General features: G+C 42.4%; 2 protein-coding genes across 5 annotated transcripts in view; one reads left to right on the top strand and one right to left on the bottom strand.

The window, feature by feature from the left end:
• Positions 1–234: 234 nt before the first annotated feature.
• PDHB (pyruvate dehydrogenase E1 subunit beta) lies at positions 235–5,730 on the bottom strand. The gene is made up of 10 exons (XM_019984936.2): positions 5,579–5,730; positions 5,440–5,493; positions 3,749–3,856; positions 3,592–3,654; positions 3,453–3,488; positions 3,008–3,293; positions 2,489–2,599; positions 2,055–2,146; positions 1,058–1,199; positions 235–770 (listed from the first exon to the last, which is right to left on the bottom strand). Exons 1-10 carry the CDS (start codon positions 5,618–5,620, stop codon positions 625–627), a joined length of 1,080 nt encoding a protein of 359 aa, XP_019840495.1. The 5' UTR covers positions 5,621–5,730; the 3' UTR covers positions 235–624.
• A 102-nt stretch (positions 5,731–5,832) lies between these two features.
• Positions 5,833–15,740, top strand: part of KCTD6 (potassium channel tetramerization domain containing 6) — a 47,871-nt gene continuing 37,963 nt past the window's right edge. The window contains exons 1-2 of one of the 4 annotated variants that reach the window (XM_070776443.1): positions 5,833–5,963; positions 15,463–15,545. In XM_070776443.1, coding sequence (XP_070632544.1) covers positions 15,490–15,545 — 56 coding nt within the window. In that variant the 5' untranslated portion in view covers positions 5,833–5,963; positions 15,463–15,489. Of the gene's footprint in view, positions 5,964–15,462; positions 15,546–15,740 lie in introns of those variants that run through there. The other 3 variants (XM_070776441.1, XM_070776442.1, XM_070776437.1) reach the window with 3 other exon arrangements.

Genomic DNA, 15,740 nt, shown 5'->3' with positions numbered 1-15,740 from the left:
CAGAATATTATGTTTTTTGGCAGTGGGAAAAATACCTGACATGGATCTTGGTTTAACTTTGAAGAGAACCTACTGGAATTAGGCATCTGAAGAGTCGGTGGGCAAGTTCCTGTTGTAAGTAAGTGATGCAGTTTAGGAGATTAGCGTTTAGTTCCTGATGGCACTAATTTCTTAACAGAATTTTAGGACTTCTATGCCACATTAATTATCTCAAGAATATAAAAATACCATTAGTCATAGTTAGGAATTCCTTTATTCCTTATCAAAACAATCTTAACAGTAAATGTAGATTAAATGCTTTTATTTTTTACATATAAGTTATCCTTTTTTGGATATATCTTTCATCAGGACTCTGCCACATTTACACCATGTTCTTCCAGTGAGAGGGTAAAATTGCACATGAATCTTATTCAAAGAACATGGTACTGTAACAGACCAAAAAAATATGTAACTTAGGAGAGTGGAAAGTTTTACCACAAACACATTTAAACTTCTTCCCAGTAAAAAAAATCTGTTGTTGCTTCAGAGATAACTTTATGAATTAAAAGGTCTTATGGGATAATCCAGATGAAGAGTCAGCAAGTATTTTAAGTAAATTCCAATGACCTGAACTTCAAGTCCAAACTAGATATTCAGTGTTTTCTTTATTGCAAATATGATGTCCTTAACCTGAGGTACAGAGTTGTCTTCTAGAATCTTTGCATAAGGCATAGGCACATCGGCACCAGTGACGCGAACTGCAGGAGCATCCAGGAAATTGAACGCGGGGCCTAAGAGGGAAGGAGGTGCAAGTCAGAGAGGCAAGGAAAACCAGCTGAGCACCACCACCTCAGCACAGCAGGTATGGCTGCCCCGAGAAGGGAAGTCTGAAATCTATGCTAATTACAAAGAATTGTTTATGGTTTTGCTTTTTTTAATTACCCAAAGGAAAAATAGCAAGCTGACAAGTTGAAAATTTCAAGTCATTTGATCATCCCTAGCTTTTGCTTGTTTTGTCCTGTAATAAACAGTGTTTATTACAGCTTAACTCTTTCTGGAATCAGTGTCTCTGAAATACCTTCCATGATCCTGGCACAGATTTCAGCTCCTACTCCAAACTGTGGCCAGCCTCCTTCCACGGTTACAAGGTGATTGGTCTTCATGACACTGCCTTCTATTGTTTCAATGTCCATTGGCCTGATGGTTCGCAAATTTATCACCTAGACAGAAAATACAGTAAATAGCTTTATAGAGCCACTGCCTCACAAATACATTTTATCCCCATAAAGCCACTTCCCTTATGTGTGCGTTCTCAGTCGCACAGTTGTGTCTGAGTCTTGACAACCCCATGTACTGTAGCCTGCCAGGCTCCTCTGTCTGTGGGATTTCCCAGGCAAGAATACTGGAGTGGGTTGCCATTTGCTACTGCAGAGGATCTTCCTGACCCAGGAATGAAACCTGCATTTCCCATCAATCTTTGAGTCTAGGGAAATCTGACTATGTCAAAAGGGGAACTAATTAAAACTTTATCTCTACTACAAGCAGCTCTGTTCACTTACAGAACTCACTTGTCCTCCCTTGGCTTTAACGTCCTCCTCATCAAAATAGTAACTAACACGTGACTGCTTACCAAGTACCAGACACTACAATAAGTATAATTCCACAACCACCCTGATGGGACAGTAAATATTATCCTCATTTTATGGCTGATGACACTGAGATTTATTAAAGTACATAATAACTTGCTCAAGCATAACCAGCAAGTGGTATCTCCTGGATATCAAAGGGTTAGACTCAATGACTTCTAAGTTTTCCATTCTCCCAACCTCCAGCTCTAAGTTTGGATCTTAACTTGATAAAACAGATACTAAAAAGATCCAGACACTAGTGTGGTAAAAAGCTAGGTGTTTAAAAACCAAGTAGGTTCCCACTGTTAAGCTGAGACAGAACTAAATGACAAAGCAAGATTTTATATCTAATTAACCTGTTAACAGAATTCAAACTCATCTTTCTGGGTCTCTTTAAATTTAAAGGGATCTTTCTGATTCTTTAAGAACATGTGTATGTCCACTTACCTCACATTCAATTCCCTCTTTAGACAGTACTGTTGCAGCTTCTAAGCAGTGGCCCACAGGTCTTGAATGAGCAACTATAGTTACGTGTGTTCCTGAAACAAAGTTGTCACAGATCAGAGGTCAGGTTGAAACCAAACACACTGTCCTTCTCTGTAGCCAGCTGTGGTTCTTGTTCATTTGTAAAATCTTAAACTCAACTTCATTCCAGTGAGATGAGGAACGTGATAGCCTTCCTGGAAATGAAGTACAAATCCACTAGGCTTGGATTTAGAAAAGCACAAATACGCGGTGCAGTCAGGGCATAACACACTTTAAACTCATCCTGTAATTTTCTAGTCAAAGTTAAGGCCAGTAACTTCTAGATCGAGTCTGATCAACATAAACAGAAGGAGCAGAGTGCTAATACTGTTGAAGTATATACTGATTTCACTTACCTTGCCTTTCTATTTTGGCTTTTCCAATAGGGATCAGAAAATCTTTTGACTGAGCTTCTGAAGGAAGTTCAAAAGGTACTCCGTACATCAATTCATTCTCCAGCACCACCACTACAATATATAAATATTTAAACCAGCGTAACCACATGACTAAGAATATCTATAAACACAATCTATTCATTCTGTGAGACGTTTCACTGTGCTGATTAGGAAGCATCATAGTGTCCCGTAGCCTTATGGATGGCTTAGATACAAACGTCTATAGTCTGGTCAATCCTGATTTTACCTCTGGGGTTAAATCAGTGTTATAGGTGTGCAGTAAATTTCTCTCATACCTAATTGGCCCCCATATAGTCATAGATAAGAAAAACACTATTTTTCCCCTATGTTTACGACATCTGAGATCTCTAACATATGTCTATGCCTAACTTAATGGTCTTTAATGGTTCCTTCCATGCAGATATTTCATTTTAGTACTTTAATGTTCAAAAGAGATGCACGACACACCCCTCTACTGACCTGGGTTGTTATCCCGAATGGCTGATTTAATAAGCCCTTTTGCATCCTCTGAACTCCAGGGGCTGACCACCTTTAAGCCTGGGCAATGCCCATACCAGGCAGCAAAACACTGTGAGTGCTGGGCAGCTACACCTGCTGAGGCGCCATTGGGCCCCCTGAAGACTATGGGCACAGACTGAAGGCCCCCTGACATGTAGTACGTCTTGGCAGCTGAGTTTATGACCTGGTCGATGGCTTGCATAGAGAAATTGAAGGTCATGAATTCACAAATGGGCCGTAACCCAGCCTGTCAAATCAAAAATGTTGAAAAGATGTTGAAAAGACTGGAAAACATCAGTTTAGAGTGGCAAATAACTACTTTGCCCCCCCAACACTCAAGCAATGATTTTCAAAGGTCTTGTTAAAAGAAACCCTTTGGGTGAGATTCACAAAGAAGACTACATACCATAGCAGCACCTACAGCAATTCCAGCAAAGCCCATCTAGAAAGTAAAATGCAAATATAAGTAAAAACCCACAAAAATTAGAGTAGTATCCTTTAACAGACATGCCCCTCCAAGGTCTGCTTCCTGATGGAAAGCTTACCTCAGATATGGGAGTATCTATGATCCTCTTATCTCCATATTTCTTCCACAGGCCTCGACTAACCTATAATTAAGCAATGACCCATTACTTCTAATTGTACTGGGGGCAAATGACCACCTCAATTCTGTATAGTGGTTGTTTTTTTTTCCTTACTTACCTTATATGCCCCATCGTACTGGGCAACTTCTTCCCCGAGGAGAAATACCTTCTCGTCTCTTTCCAGCTCCTCATCCATGCCTTGATTTATAGCCTCACGAACTGTCACCTGTCACAGGCATGGGAAAGCAGTCAATAAACTACAGGATTACTTAGGATACTACTGAGATTCTCTCTTGACCTAGGCTGCCCACAGCACACGATACAAAAACCATCAGTAGAACAGGCTTCTCTTTAAAAGTTCAAAGAATTTAAAAAGTAACATTTCTATTGCTCATTGCCAGTCTATGATTAGATCTATGAATGAAAAATATACTGAACACTTCCCTTTTTAATATTTACTGGCTGCACTGGGTTTTAGTTGCACATACGGGATCTCCCCGTTGTGTCACGCAGGATCTTTCATTGTGGCTCACCGACACAGCAATTGCCATACAAGCTCAGTAGTAGTGGTGCACAGGCTCAGTTTCCCATGTGGGATTTTGGTTCCCTCAACAGGGATTGAACCCACGTCCCCTGCATTGCAGGGTGGATTCTTAACCACTGGACCAGCAGGGAAGTCCCCTTTTTCTTAATGACTACCTAATCTTGAAAAATCTGCTTGCTGGCCAGACCAGTTCACAGGTGCTTTCCTAAGTAGAGAGTACACTGGATAATTTTATTTCCACATTTGGTATACTGTGGGGCAGAGAACAGTCAAGGAAGCCTAAGTAATACTACATACTGAGCACTAACTAAGTGCCAGACACTGCCAAACACTTTGCCTTCAGGATCTAGGAATTTCTCAACTATAAAGGTTGGTAGAATCCTCCAGTAACAAAAATGAGAAAAGAGGGAAATTCCTCATAAACTTGAACACAAAATTACCATATAATCCAACAATTCTAACTTCTAGATTTTATACCCCAAAGAACTGAAAGCGGGGACTCAGATAATTGCACATCAATGTTCACAGCACCATTATTCAAAATCCAACAGGTGGAAACAACTCAGGTGTCCATCAATGGTGAGTGGGTAAGAAAAGGTGGTATATGCCTACAACGGAATACTATTCAGCCTTAAAAACGAATGAAATTCTGACACATGCTCCGACATGGATGAACCTTGAAAACTTGGTAAGTGAAAGAAGTCAGACCTATAAGGAAAAATATTAAATGATTCCATTTATAGGCCATCCCTGCTGCTGCTGCTGCTGCTAAGTCGCTTCAGTCGTGTCCGACCCTGTGCGACCCCACAGACAGCAGCCCATCAGGCTCCTCTGTCCCTGGGATTCTCCAGGCAAGAATACTGGAGTGGGTGGCCATTTCCTTCTCCAATAGGCCATCCCTAGAATACATGAATTCATCATCACAGAAAGTGCCGAGAGGTTAGAGGTCACCAGGGGCTAAGGGAGAGTTACTGTTCAATAAGTACAGTTTCTGTTTGGGACGATGATAAAGTTCTGGTGGTGAACGGACGACGTGCTAAATGCACTTAGCGCCACTGAATATACAGTTTAAAATAGTAAATTTTGTTATGTATATTTTACCACAATAAAAAAATTTAAGGGGAGGTGAGGGAAGAAGTGTCACGTCTTGTTCCCTCAGATCAGCCAGCTGATTCCATTAAGCCTCGCATGGGTGACATGCGACCCCAGCCTCTGCCCTGGGACCAGGGGCCCCTCCCGGCCCGACTAGAGTCCGGGCCAGTTACCTGCAGTGCAGCCGGCGCGGTCCGGTGGAACCGCCTCCTCAGCAGCCCGGAGACCTGGCAGGGAGAGAGAGAAGACGCTCAGAGGGCAACAGAGTGGGCAGGGGTCGCGCAGGGTCATAGCAAGGGAGCCGTTGCCTACCTGCTCAAGGGGTTTCCGCACCAACACAGCAGCCACCGCCATCTTGGCCGTGTCCTCTAGCCGCTGCCAAATGACAGCACAGGAGGGCCGCGGACGAGTCGGACCCCGCTCCCCCGCCGGCGCGGGCCAATGGCAGGGCACGACGCCTGCGTGCCCCGCCTCCCGCAGCGCGTCATGGGCCGAGGGGGCGGGCCGAGGGGGCGTGTGGGTGGTCCCAGTCTGCGGCGGCCGGAAAACAACTAGGGAGCGCAGGCGGTTCCTGGCGCTAGGGCTGCACGCCCGGAGCGCGTCTGTCCGTGTTGGTATTTTGGACGCGGGGACCGAAAGTCAGACTTTGAGGAGCGTAACTCGAGGCCGTGAAAACTGCAGGCACAGAAACGCTTTGGTACGAAGCAGCACTTTATACATAATCTGGTGACTGGGTATTTACAGTCTGACAAGTTACCCTGGAAACACTGTCTTTTGGTTCCTTAGAATGTGAACTGGAGCTAGCTTTCATGTGTGCCAGACATTATGTTAAGTGCTTTATGGCTCACTTTATTCTCATAGGAACCCTTTCAGGTAATTAGTGTTAGTATTATTAGCTCTATTTCTCAGATGGATAGGGTGAATGAAAGGGATTGGTTAAAGGAGCCAGAATTTGACTTTACGACTCCTGACTGTAAAAGGTAGTCTTTCCCCACTGCTTCGTAAAGCGGAATTTGGGGTCCCTACCTGGGAGGGAGTTACAACAACCTGCATTTAGAGAGGGCCTATCACCTGAGAAGAGGGCGTCAGAGAATGAGATGGCTGGATGGCATCACCCATACGATGGACATGAGCTTGGGCAAAGTTTTGAGAGATGGTAAGGGACAGGGAGGCTCGCCGTGCTGCAGTCCGTGGGGTCACAAAGAGTCGGACACGCCTAGTGACTGAACATAACCTGTCTAGGGAAGCCTCTGGAAGCTTTATCTCATTGGTCTCATTTCGACTTGGGGGTGAGGGGAACGGGTCAGGTAGGACCTCTGGGGACTCCCCCAGCCCTCGCTGTTATCCAGGACATTTCAGAAATGTCTATGAGGGCTGCGAGCTGCTGCTGGTCTGCAGCCTGAGAATCTGGGTTTACTGTAAGGGCCCCGAGAAGCCAGTGCAGCAGGGAGAGACTAGGGAGAGACTAGGGCAGAGGCAGGGAGACCCCAGGGAGTCTTGGGTAGAGAGAACTGGAATAGAGGACAGCTTCAGCATGGAGAGGAGGTGACAGGTTTAAGATCTGTTTGGGACTGGAATCAATAGGGTTGCCGTGAGGGAAGGGGAAGAGTTGAGGAAGATTTGGGTCTTCTTTGTTTTTGTTGTTGGGTGGGTCGGGGAAGGGAGGCGCCTAGACGTAGGTGAGAGGTAAGACTATTCTGAATAAGCTGTATTTAGACAACTGGACCATACTCAGGTTGAATGTTTGGAGCCTAGAGCTAGAGGCTAGGTAGTGCTAGAGAGAGAAATTTGGACACAGCTGCTTGGGCATGGCTTTTAGTCTCTGGGCTTTCGCTTCATCATCTTTAAAATGGAAAATTTGTCTCTAAGATGTGAAGTCAAGACGTTCTGTATTCCTCACCTGACATCATTGCCTAGTCCCTTCAGTCTGTGGACTGAAATAAAAACATACAACGTGAGAGCTGTGAGATTCGTTTTATTTGGGGACTTAATGAGGACTATACCCCAGGAGACTGCTCTCAGATAGTGCATAGTGATTTGGAGAAGGGTATGCAGTCTGGCACACATCTGGGTAGAAGATTACTGCTAGTCATGAGTAGATATTTTAGTTAATGATTTTTAGTGCTTTTCCAAGTATGGTGAGATGCAAGAAATTGGGTTCATAAGCTTTTCTCCTGAAATTATCTGAAGGCCTGTTTTACCAGGTTTTCTCAGACCTTGGAGTGCCTCATTTTCAGTCTTTGTCCTGAATTCTTTCAGGGTATGTTGATGGTCAGCAGTGGCAGTGGCTAATAACTCAACTGTTGTAGAGCAAAATGGCAAGCAACGGTTTTTACTTGTCAAGTCCTTGACAGGAAACTAGTACTTCTCTGGCAGCCACACAGCATCCTCGGGAATAGCCTCAAATTTGAGATATCACCCCTCACTGGTTCCTGGGTTCTGCTTAGAACAAAAATGTAAGTCAGTGCTCTTGCCTGTCTCACCTCTCCCACCGTCCAGCACTAAAAGATTTCAGAAGTAAAATTACAAAGCAAAAGGAGGTATTAAGGTAAAGGAAGAAAGGCCTAAAGAGAAACCAAAAATATGGACTGTGATGTAGACAGAGGACAGTATTCCTGGACTTTATTCACACAGAGATCCTAAAAAGCCAGGAATCCTGAGACTGTGTAGCCAGCCTGGCCACTTGAGTCAGAACGGCAGTAGCAACTCCAGAGGACTCAGCTGGCCTCAGGTGAGAATTTCCTTTAAAATAAGACTGCAAACAGTTCAGACACATTGAATATCTTTATCTGTATATATACATTCCTTTCAAACTCTATAAATGGCCAGTTTGGGAAAACCCAGCACAATTTTATGTTTTGGAGTAAAAAGCACAAAAGTTGGAAGTGCTAAAGTATAAATCCATAATCTTTTTAAAGAGAATCTACATTCATAGGCTCACTGAATTTTACAGAAAAGGATTGGAAAGTGTAAGTTGGCTAACCACTTCACTCTTGCAATTAAATCTTTCCAAAGTTCCAGGAACATTTGTCCTCCAGTATCTTTGGGCTGTCACTCATCAGAAAGTCCTTCATCCAAAGTTTCAATCTCCACAGGGTTCCACAATTATTATTATTATTTTGGTCATTGCAATCAGGGTTTATTAAAGATTTTTCACTCCAGCTTTTTAGCTATAAGTTAAACACATTAAAATGCACATTTCTACCACCTCAGAAGTTCTCTCATGTCTCCTTCTAAGTAATTCTCCACTCAATTCAACAGGCAACCACTGATGTGATTTCCATTGGCCTGTTTTAGAACTTGAAACAAATGGAGTTATATTTGTTTATATATATATTTGTTATATACCTTGTGCTCTTGTGTTTGGCTTCTTTAGCTTAGCAAATGTTACTGAAATTGATTCATTCGTGTTAAATCTTAATGCTTTACTCCTCTTTTTATTCTCATAACTTTTTCTTTTGGGAGATCTTAAGACCCACAAGAAGTATAAAAATACGAAGAGTGTACAAGAGTTTTCCTGTATCTTCCTTCCAGCTTTGCTCAGTGGTAATATTTTATATTGTTTGTTGTTATTGTTCTGTCACTAATTCATGTCTGACTTTTTTGTGACTCCATGGACTGTAGTCCTACCAGGCTCATCGGTCCATGAGATTTCCCAGGCAAGAATACTGGAGTGGGTTGCATTTCCTTCTTCAGGGGATCTTCCTGACCCAGGGACTGAACCTAAATCTCCTGCTTTGCAGGCAGTTTCTTCACTGCTGAGCCACCGAGCAACCAACTCCAGTCTTGCCCGGGAAATGCCATGGACAAAGGACCCTGACTGGCTACAGTCCATGGGGGTCACAAAAAAGCTGGACATGACTTAGCAACTGAACAACAACAAAAATATTTTATGTACTATAGCTTGTTGTTGAAACCCAGAATTAACATTGGTACAATACTAGTTAGCTAGACACGAACTAACATTGGTATAATACTAGTTAGCTAGACACTAACATTGGTACGATACTAGTTAGGTAGACACTCTATTCTGCTTTCACCTGTTTTTATATGCATTCTTACGTGTGTGCGTGTGTGTGAAGAGTACTACAAAACTTCATCATCTGTACAAATTTATGTAGCCACCAGCACAATCAAAGTACAGAATCGTTTCATCACTGTAGAGAAACTCCCTCTGCAGACGCACGTAGACACCTTCTTCCACCCCTAACTCCACTGTTCTCTTCTTAACCACTTTAGTTGTTATTTCAGGAATGTTTTTTATGTGGAATCATGCAATATGTAATTCTTTGAGACTGACTATACTTACTCACCCTAATGCCCTGGGGACCCATTCAAGTAATTCTGTGTATCAACATTTCATTCTTTTTTATTGCTGAGTAGCTGTATGGCTTTGTTGGTTTATCCATTCGTCCATTGAAGGACTTCTGAGTTGTGTTCATTTTTAGTTATTTCCAGTATAGCTGCTGTGAACATTGGTTTACAGGTTTTTATGTGAACTTAAATTTTCATTTCTTTGGGTATCCAGCAGTATGATTGCCTGTTAAGTGTATGTTTAACTTTTAAAAAATTGTCAAACTTTTCCCAGAGTGGCTGTACCATTTTAGGTTTCCTCCAGCAATGTATGAGAAATACAGTTGCTCTGGGATCCTTCCCAGCACCTGATATTACTAATAATTTTTATTTAGGCATTCTAATCAATGTGTAATGGTGGCCCTTGTGATTTTAATTTGCATTTCCCTAGTATTTAATGATACTGAACACCTTTTAAAATCCAGCATCTCACACAATATATCCTGCATATAAATTAAATAAGCAGGGTGACAATGTACAGCCTTGACGTACTCCTTTCCTAATTTTGAACCTTTCCATTGTTCCATGTTCGGTTCAAACTGTTGCTTCTTGACCCACATACAAGTTTCTCAAGAGGCAGGAAAGGTGGTCTGGTACTCATATCTCTAAGAATTTTTCAGTTTGTTGTGATCCCCACAGTCAAAGACTTTAGTCAGTGAAGCAGAAGTAGATGTTTTTTTTGAACTCCCTTGCCTTTTCCATGATCCAGTGAATGTTGGCAATTTGATCTCTGTTTCCTTTGCCTCTTCAAAACCCAGCTTGTACATCTGGAAGTTCTTCGTTGATGTTCTACTGAAGCCTAGCTTGGAGGATTTTGAGTATTACCTTCCTACCATGTGAAATGAGTGCAGTTGTGCACTAGTTTGAACATTTTTTGGCATTGTTTTTATTTGGGATTGGAATGAAAACTGACCTTTTCTGGTCCTGGGGTCACTGATAAGTTTTCCAAATTTGCTGACATATTGAGGGCAGCACTTTAACTGCATCATCTTTTAGGATTTTAAATAGCTCAGTTGGAATTCCATCATCTCCACTAGCTTTGTTCATGCTTCCTAAGGTCCACTTGACTTCACATTCCAGGATGTCTGGGTCTAGGTGAGTGACAACATCATCGTGGTTCAGTCAGTTCAGTTCAGTTCAGTCGCTTAGTCATGTCTGACTCTTTGCGACCCCTTGGACTGCAGCACTCCAGGCTTCCCTGTCCATCACCAACTCCCGGAGCTTACTCAAACTCATGTCCATTGAGTCGGTGATGCCATCCAGCCATCTCGTCCTCTGTCATCCCCTTCTCCTCCTGTCTTCAATTTTTCCCAGTATCAGGGTCTTTTCTGGTGAGTCAGTTCTTCGCATCAGGTGGCCAGAGTATTGGAGTTTCAGCATCAGTCCTTCCAATGAATATTCAGGACTGATTTCCTTTAGGATAGACTGGTTGGATCTCCTTGCAGTCCAAGGGACTCTCAAAAGTTTTCTTCAACACCACAGTTCAAAAGCATCAATTCTTTGGCCTTCAGCCTTCTTTATAGTCCAACTGTCACATCCATACATGACTACTGGAAAAACCACAGCTTTGACTAGACGGACCTTTGTTGGCAAAGTAATGTCTCTGCTTTTTAATATGCTGTCTAGGTTGGTCATAGCTTTTCTTCCAAGGAGCAAGCATCTTTTAATTTCATGGCTGCAGTTACCGTCTGCAGTGATTTTGGAGCCCAGAAAAATAGTCTCACTGTTTCCATTGTTTCCCCATGTTGGTTATCTAGGTCATTAAGACTTTTTTGTATAGTTCTTCTGTGTATTCTTGCCACCTCTTCTTAATCTCTTTTTCTGCTTCTGTTAGATCCTTACTATTTTTGTCCTTTACCTTACACATCCTTTCATGGAATGTTCCCTTGATATCTCCAATTTTCTTGAAGAGATATCTATCTAGTCTTACCCATTCTGTTGTCTTCTTGTAATTCTTTGCATTGTTCACTTAAGAAGGCTTTCTTATCTCTTCTTGCTAATCTCTGGAACTCTGCATTCAGTTGGATATATTTTTACCTTTCTCCCTTGCCTTTTGTTTCTCTTCTTTCTTCAGCTATTTGTAAAGTCCCTTCAGACAATCACTTTGTTTTCTTGCATTTCTTTTTATTTGGGATGGTTTTGGCCACTGCCTCCGGTACAGTATTACAAACCTCTTTCCATGGTTCTTCAGGCACTCTGTCTACCATATCTAATCTCTTGAATCTGTCACCTCCCCACTATATAATGTTAAAGGATTAGATTTAGGTCATACCTGAATAGCCTAGTGGTTTTCTCTACTTTCTTCAATTTAAGCCTAAATTTTGCAATAAGGAACTCATGATCTGAGCTACAGTCAGCTCTAGGTCTTATTTTTACTGACCTTATAGAGCTTCTTCATCTTTGGCTGCAAAGAATATAATCAGTCTGATTTTAGTATTGACCATCTGGTGATGTCCATGTGTAGAGTCATCTCTTGTTTTGTTGGAAGAGGGTGTTTGCTATGACCAGTGTGTTCTCTTGACAAAACTCTCTGTTAGCCTTTGTCATGCTTCATTTTGTACTCCAAGGCCAAACTTGCCTGTTACTCTAGGTATCTCTTGACTTTTTACTTTGCATTCCAATCCCCTATAATGAAAAGGACATCTTTCTTTTGGTGTTAGTTCTAGAAGGCCTTATAGATCTTCACAGAACCATTTGACTTCAGCTTCTTTGGCATCAGTGTTTGGGGCATAGACTTTGTTTACTGTGACATTGAATGGTTTGCCTTGTAAATGAGCTGAGATCATTCTGTCATTTTTGAAATTGCACCCAAATACTGCCTTTCAGACTCTCTCGTTGACTGTGAGGGCTACTCCATTTCTTTAAGGGATTCTTGCCCACAGTAGTAGATATAATGGTCATCTGAATTAAATTTAAACATTCTTGTCCATATTAGTTCACTGATTTCTAAGATGTCACTGTTCACTCTTGCCATCTCCTGTTTGACCACATCCACTTTACCTTGATTCATGGACCTAACATTGCAGGTTCCTATGCAATATTGTTCTTTACAGCATCAGATTTTACTTTCACCACCAGAAAGTAGAAGTGTTAGTCGTTTAGTCGTGTCCTTCTCTTTGTGATCCTATGGACTGTAGCCTGCCAGACTCCTCTGTCTATGGTATTCTCCCGGCAAGAATACTGGAGTGGATTGCCTTCTCAGTGGCTCTTCCTGACCCAGGGATTGAACCTGGGTCTCCTGCATTGCAGGCAGATTCTTCACTGTCTTAGCCACCAGGAAAGCCAGACACATCGACAATTGAGCATCATTTCCACTTTGGCCGAGCCATTGTATTCTTTCTAGAGCTACTAATATTTGCCTCTGCTCTTCCCCAATAGCATATTGAACACCTTCCGATCTGGGAGGGCTCATCTTCCAATGTCATATCTTTTCCCTTTCATGGGTCACAGCCTTGTCGTAGTGAAGGGGACTGTGCAACTCAGTGAAGCTGTGAGTTATGCCGTGCAGGGCCACCTAAGATGGACGGGGCATAGTGAAAAGTTGAGAAAAGGTGCTCCACTGGAGGAGGAAACGGCAACCCACTCAAGTATTCCTGCCTAGAGAACCCCATGGGCAATATGAAAAGAAATTACAACCAACTAACAATAACTGCATGCGTGTGCAGCTGGGGCAAAACATGAACAGTAAGATACAAAAAGACCAAAACAGAACCCGTTTCTTTATTCTTAACTGGAAAATCCCATGGCCAGAGGAGCCTGGCGGGCTATTGTGCATGGGGTTGCTAAGAGTCAGATACAACTTGGCAGCTAAAGACAACTGCCACTTCTGTGGTGTGGGGAATGAAAGCAGGGTACCATGCGTGATCCCTGCACACAGTACCTCCAAGGGTGTGGGCAGAATCCCTTAACCACCCCCCTCTATCTTTGCGCCATTTAAGGAGCCACCTCACAATTCTCCCTTGGGGAGGGGGGACGAGCAAGAGCATCAGTCACTTGTCAGTCCCTTGTGCTGTGGCCCGAGTCCCCATAAAGCTTTACCCAAAATTCCTTGTCTGGCTTCTTACCTATTTCTGTTGATTAAAGAGTCCAAGGACGCTGACTGGCAACAGTAGGACCTCTGACATAATGCTCTGTTGATTGAATCTGCAGGTGTGGAATCTGGATACTGAAGGCTGACAGTATATTCTCCTAGTCTGTGAGATATCTCATCATTTTTCAACAGTCTTTCAGAAAAAAAGGGTTTACATTTTGATGAAATTCGGTTTACCGGAGTTTTCTCGTATGGATCATGTTTTGATGTCATCTCTAAGAACTTTGCCCAACACCAGGTTGCAAAACTTCTTTGATGCTTTCTTGTAAAGTTTTACAGTTTTCCATTTAGATCTGTGGTTCATTTTGAGGTAATTTTTGACGATGAAGGACAGGGAAGCCTGGTGTGCTGCAGTCCATGGGGTCACAAAGAGTTGGCCACAACTGAGAGGCTGAACAAGAACAACAGTAAAGTTTAGGTCCAGAGTTTAAAAAATTTTTTTAATTATTTATTTAATATTTGATTGCACTGGGTCTTCATTGCTGTGTGCGGGCTTTTTCCAGTTGTGAAGAGTGGGGACTGCTCTCTAGTTGCAGTGCGTGGGCTTCTCTTTGCAGTAAAGTTTTCTTGTTGATGAGCGCAGGCTCTTGGCACACAGGCTTCAGTAGCTGTGGCCCTCGGGCTTAGTGGCTACATGGCATGTGGAATCTTCTTAGACCAGGGATTGAACCTGTGTGCCCCTCACTGGCAGACAGAGTCTTATCCACGGTTCCACCAGGAAAGTCACGAGAGTTTCTTACGTATGCATATCCACTTGTTTAACGTTATTTGCTAGGAAGACCATCTTTTCTCCACTGAATTGCTTTTGCACCTTTGTGCAGAAATCAGTTCGTTGTTTTGAGTGCTGAAGTGGGACTCTTCTGTCCCATTGGTCTCTGTGTTTATCCCTTTTTCAGTCTTACACTGTCTTAGTTACTCCTGCTGTGAGGTAGTTTTTAAAATCAAGTAATGTGAGTGTTCCAACATTTCTTTTTCAAAGTTGTTTTTTTAACAATCAGCTTATCTGAAGCTACCCAAAAAAGTGTTGATAGAATTTTTATTGGAATAGTGTTGAATCTGTAGAACATTTTAAAAAGAGCTAGTATCCTATTTATTTCAGTCTTTGATTTTTTTATCAGCCTTTTGTAGTTTTCAGCATGCACATCTTACACATATTTTATTTCTGTCCTTTTTAGGCTATTGTAAATGTTATTTTTAATAATTTTGGTTCCTAGGGACTTTGCTGGTGGCTCAGTGGTTGAGAATCTGCCTGCCAATGCAGGGGATGCGGTTTCAGTCCCCTATCTGGAAAAATGCCGCGTGCTTCTGGGTAACTGAGCCCGAGCGCCACAGCTGTGAGCCCAGGCACTGCAACTTCTGAAGGCTGTGCGCCCTGGAGCCCATGCTCTGCACAAGAGAAGCCGGCACTCTGCAGTTTGAGAGTAGAGTAGCCCCTGCTTGCCACAGCTAGAGGAATCCTGCACGCAGCAATCAAGGCCGAGCGCAGCTAAAAACGAACAAATTTTAAAAACTTTATATTTTTAGGTTTCTGATAGTTTACTCCTAGTATGTAGAAATGCGGTTGATTTTCAGGTGTGGACGTGATGTTCTGCCACTTTGCTAAACTCATTTGTTGTTTCCAGAAGAAGCTGGTTTTGTATGTTCTATGGGATTGTCTGCTTAGACAATTATGTTTGTGAAAGATAATTTTTTTCTCTCTTTCTAATATTTTGCCTTTTGTTTCTTTTTCTTCCCTTTTTTGCTGCCATTCTAGTTCCTATGTTGAGTAGAAGTGGTGAGAATGGACATCTTCACCTTGTTCCCCACATTAGAGGAAAGGCATTCACTCTTTGACCAGTAAGTGTGATGTTTGTTTAACGTTTTTGTATGGATGCTTATTCAGGCCAAGGAAGTTCCCTCTGTTTCTCAGTTGCTGAGTCCTTTAATCATGAATGGCCATTGCATGTTTGTCAAATACTTTCTCTGCATCAATTTATTAATATATAATCATTTGATTTTTCTTCCTTGGTTTGTTAACATTGTGGATTATGT

Source organism: Bos indicus, chromosome 22 (genome assembly GCF_029378745.1).
Source record: "Bos indicus isolate NIAB-ARS_2022 breed Sahiwal x Tharparkar chromosome 22, NIAB-ARS_B.indTharparkar_mat_pri_1.0, whole genome shotgun sequence".
Lineage (NCBI taxonomy): Eukaryota > Metazoa > Chordata > Mammalia > Artiodactyla > Bovidae > Bos > Bos indicus.
Note: the sequence above shows the minus strand (reverse complement) of the source record. Positions and strands in the feature narration are given on the sequence as shown.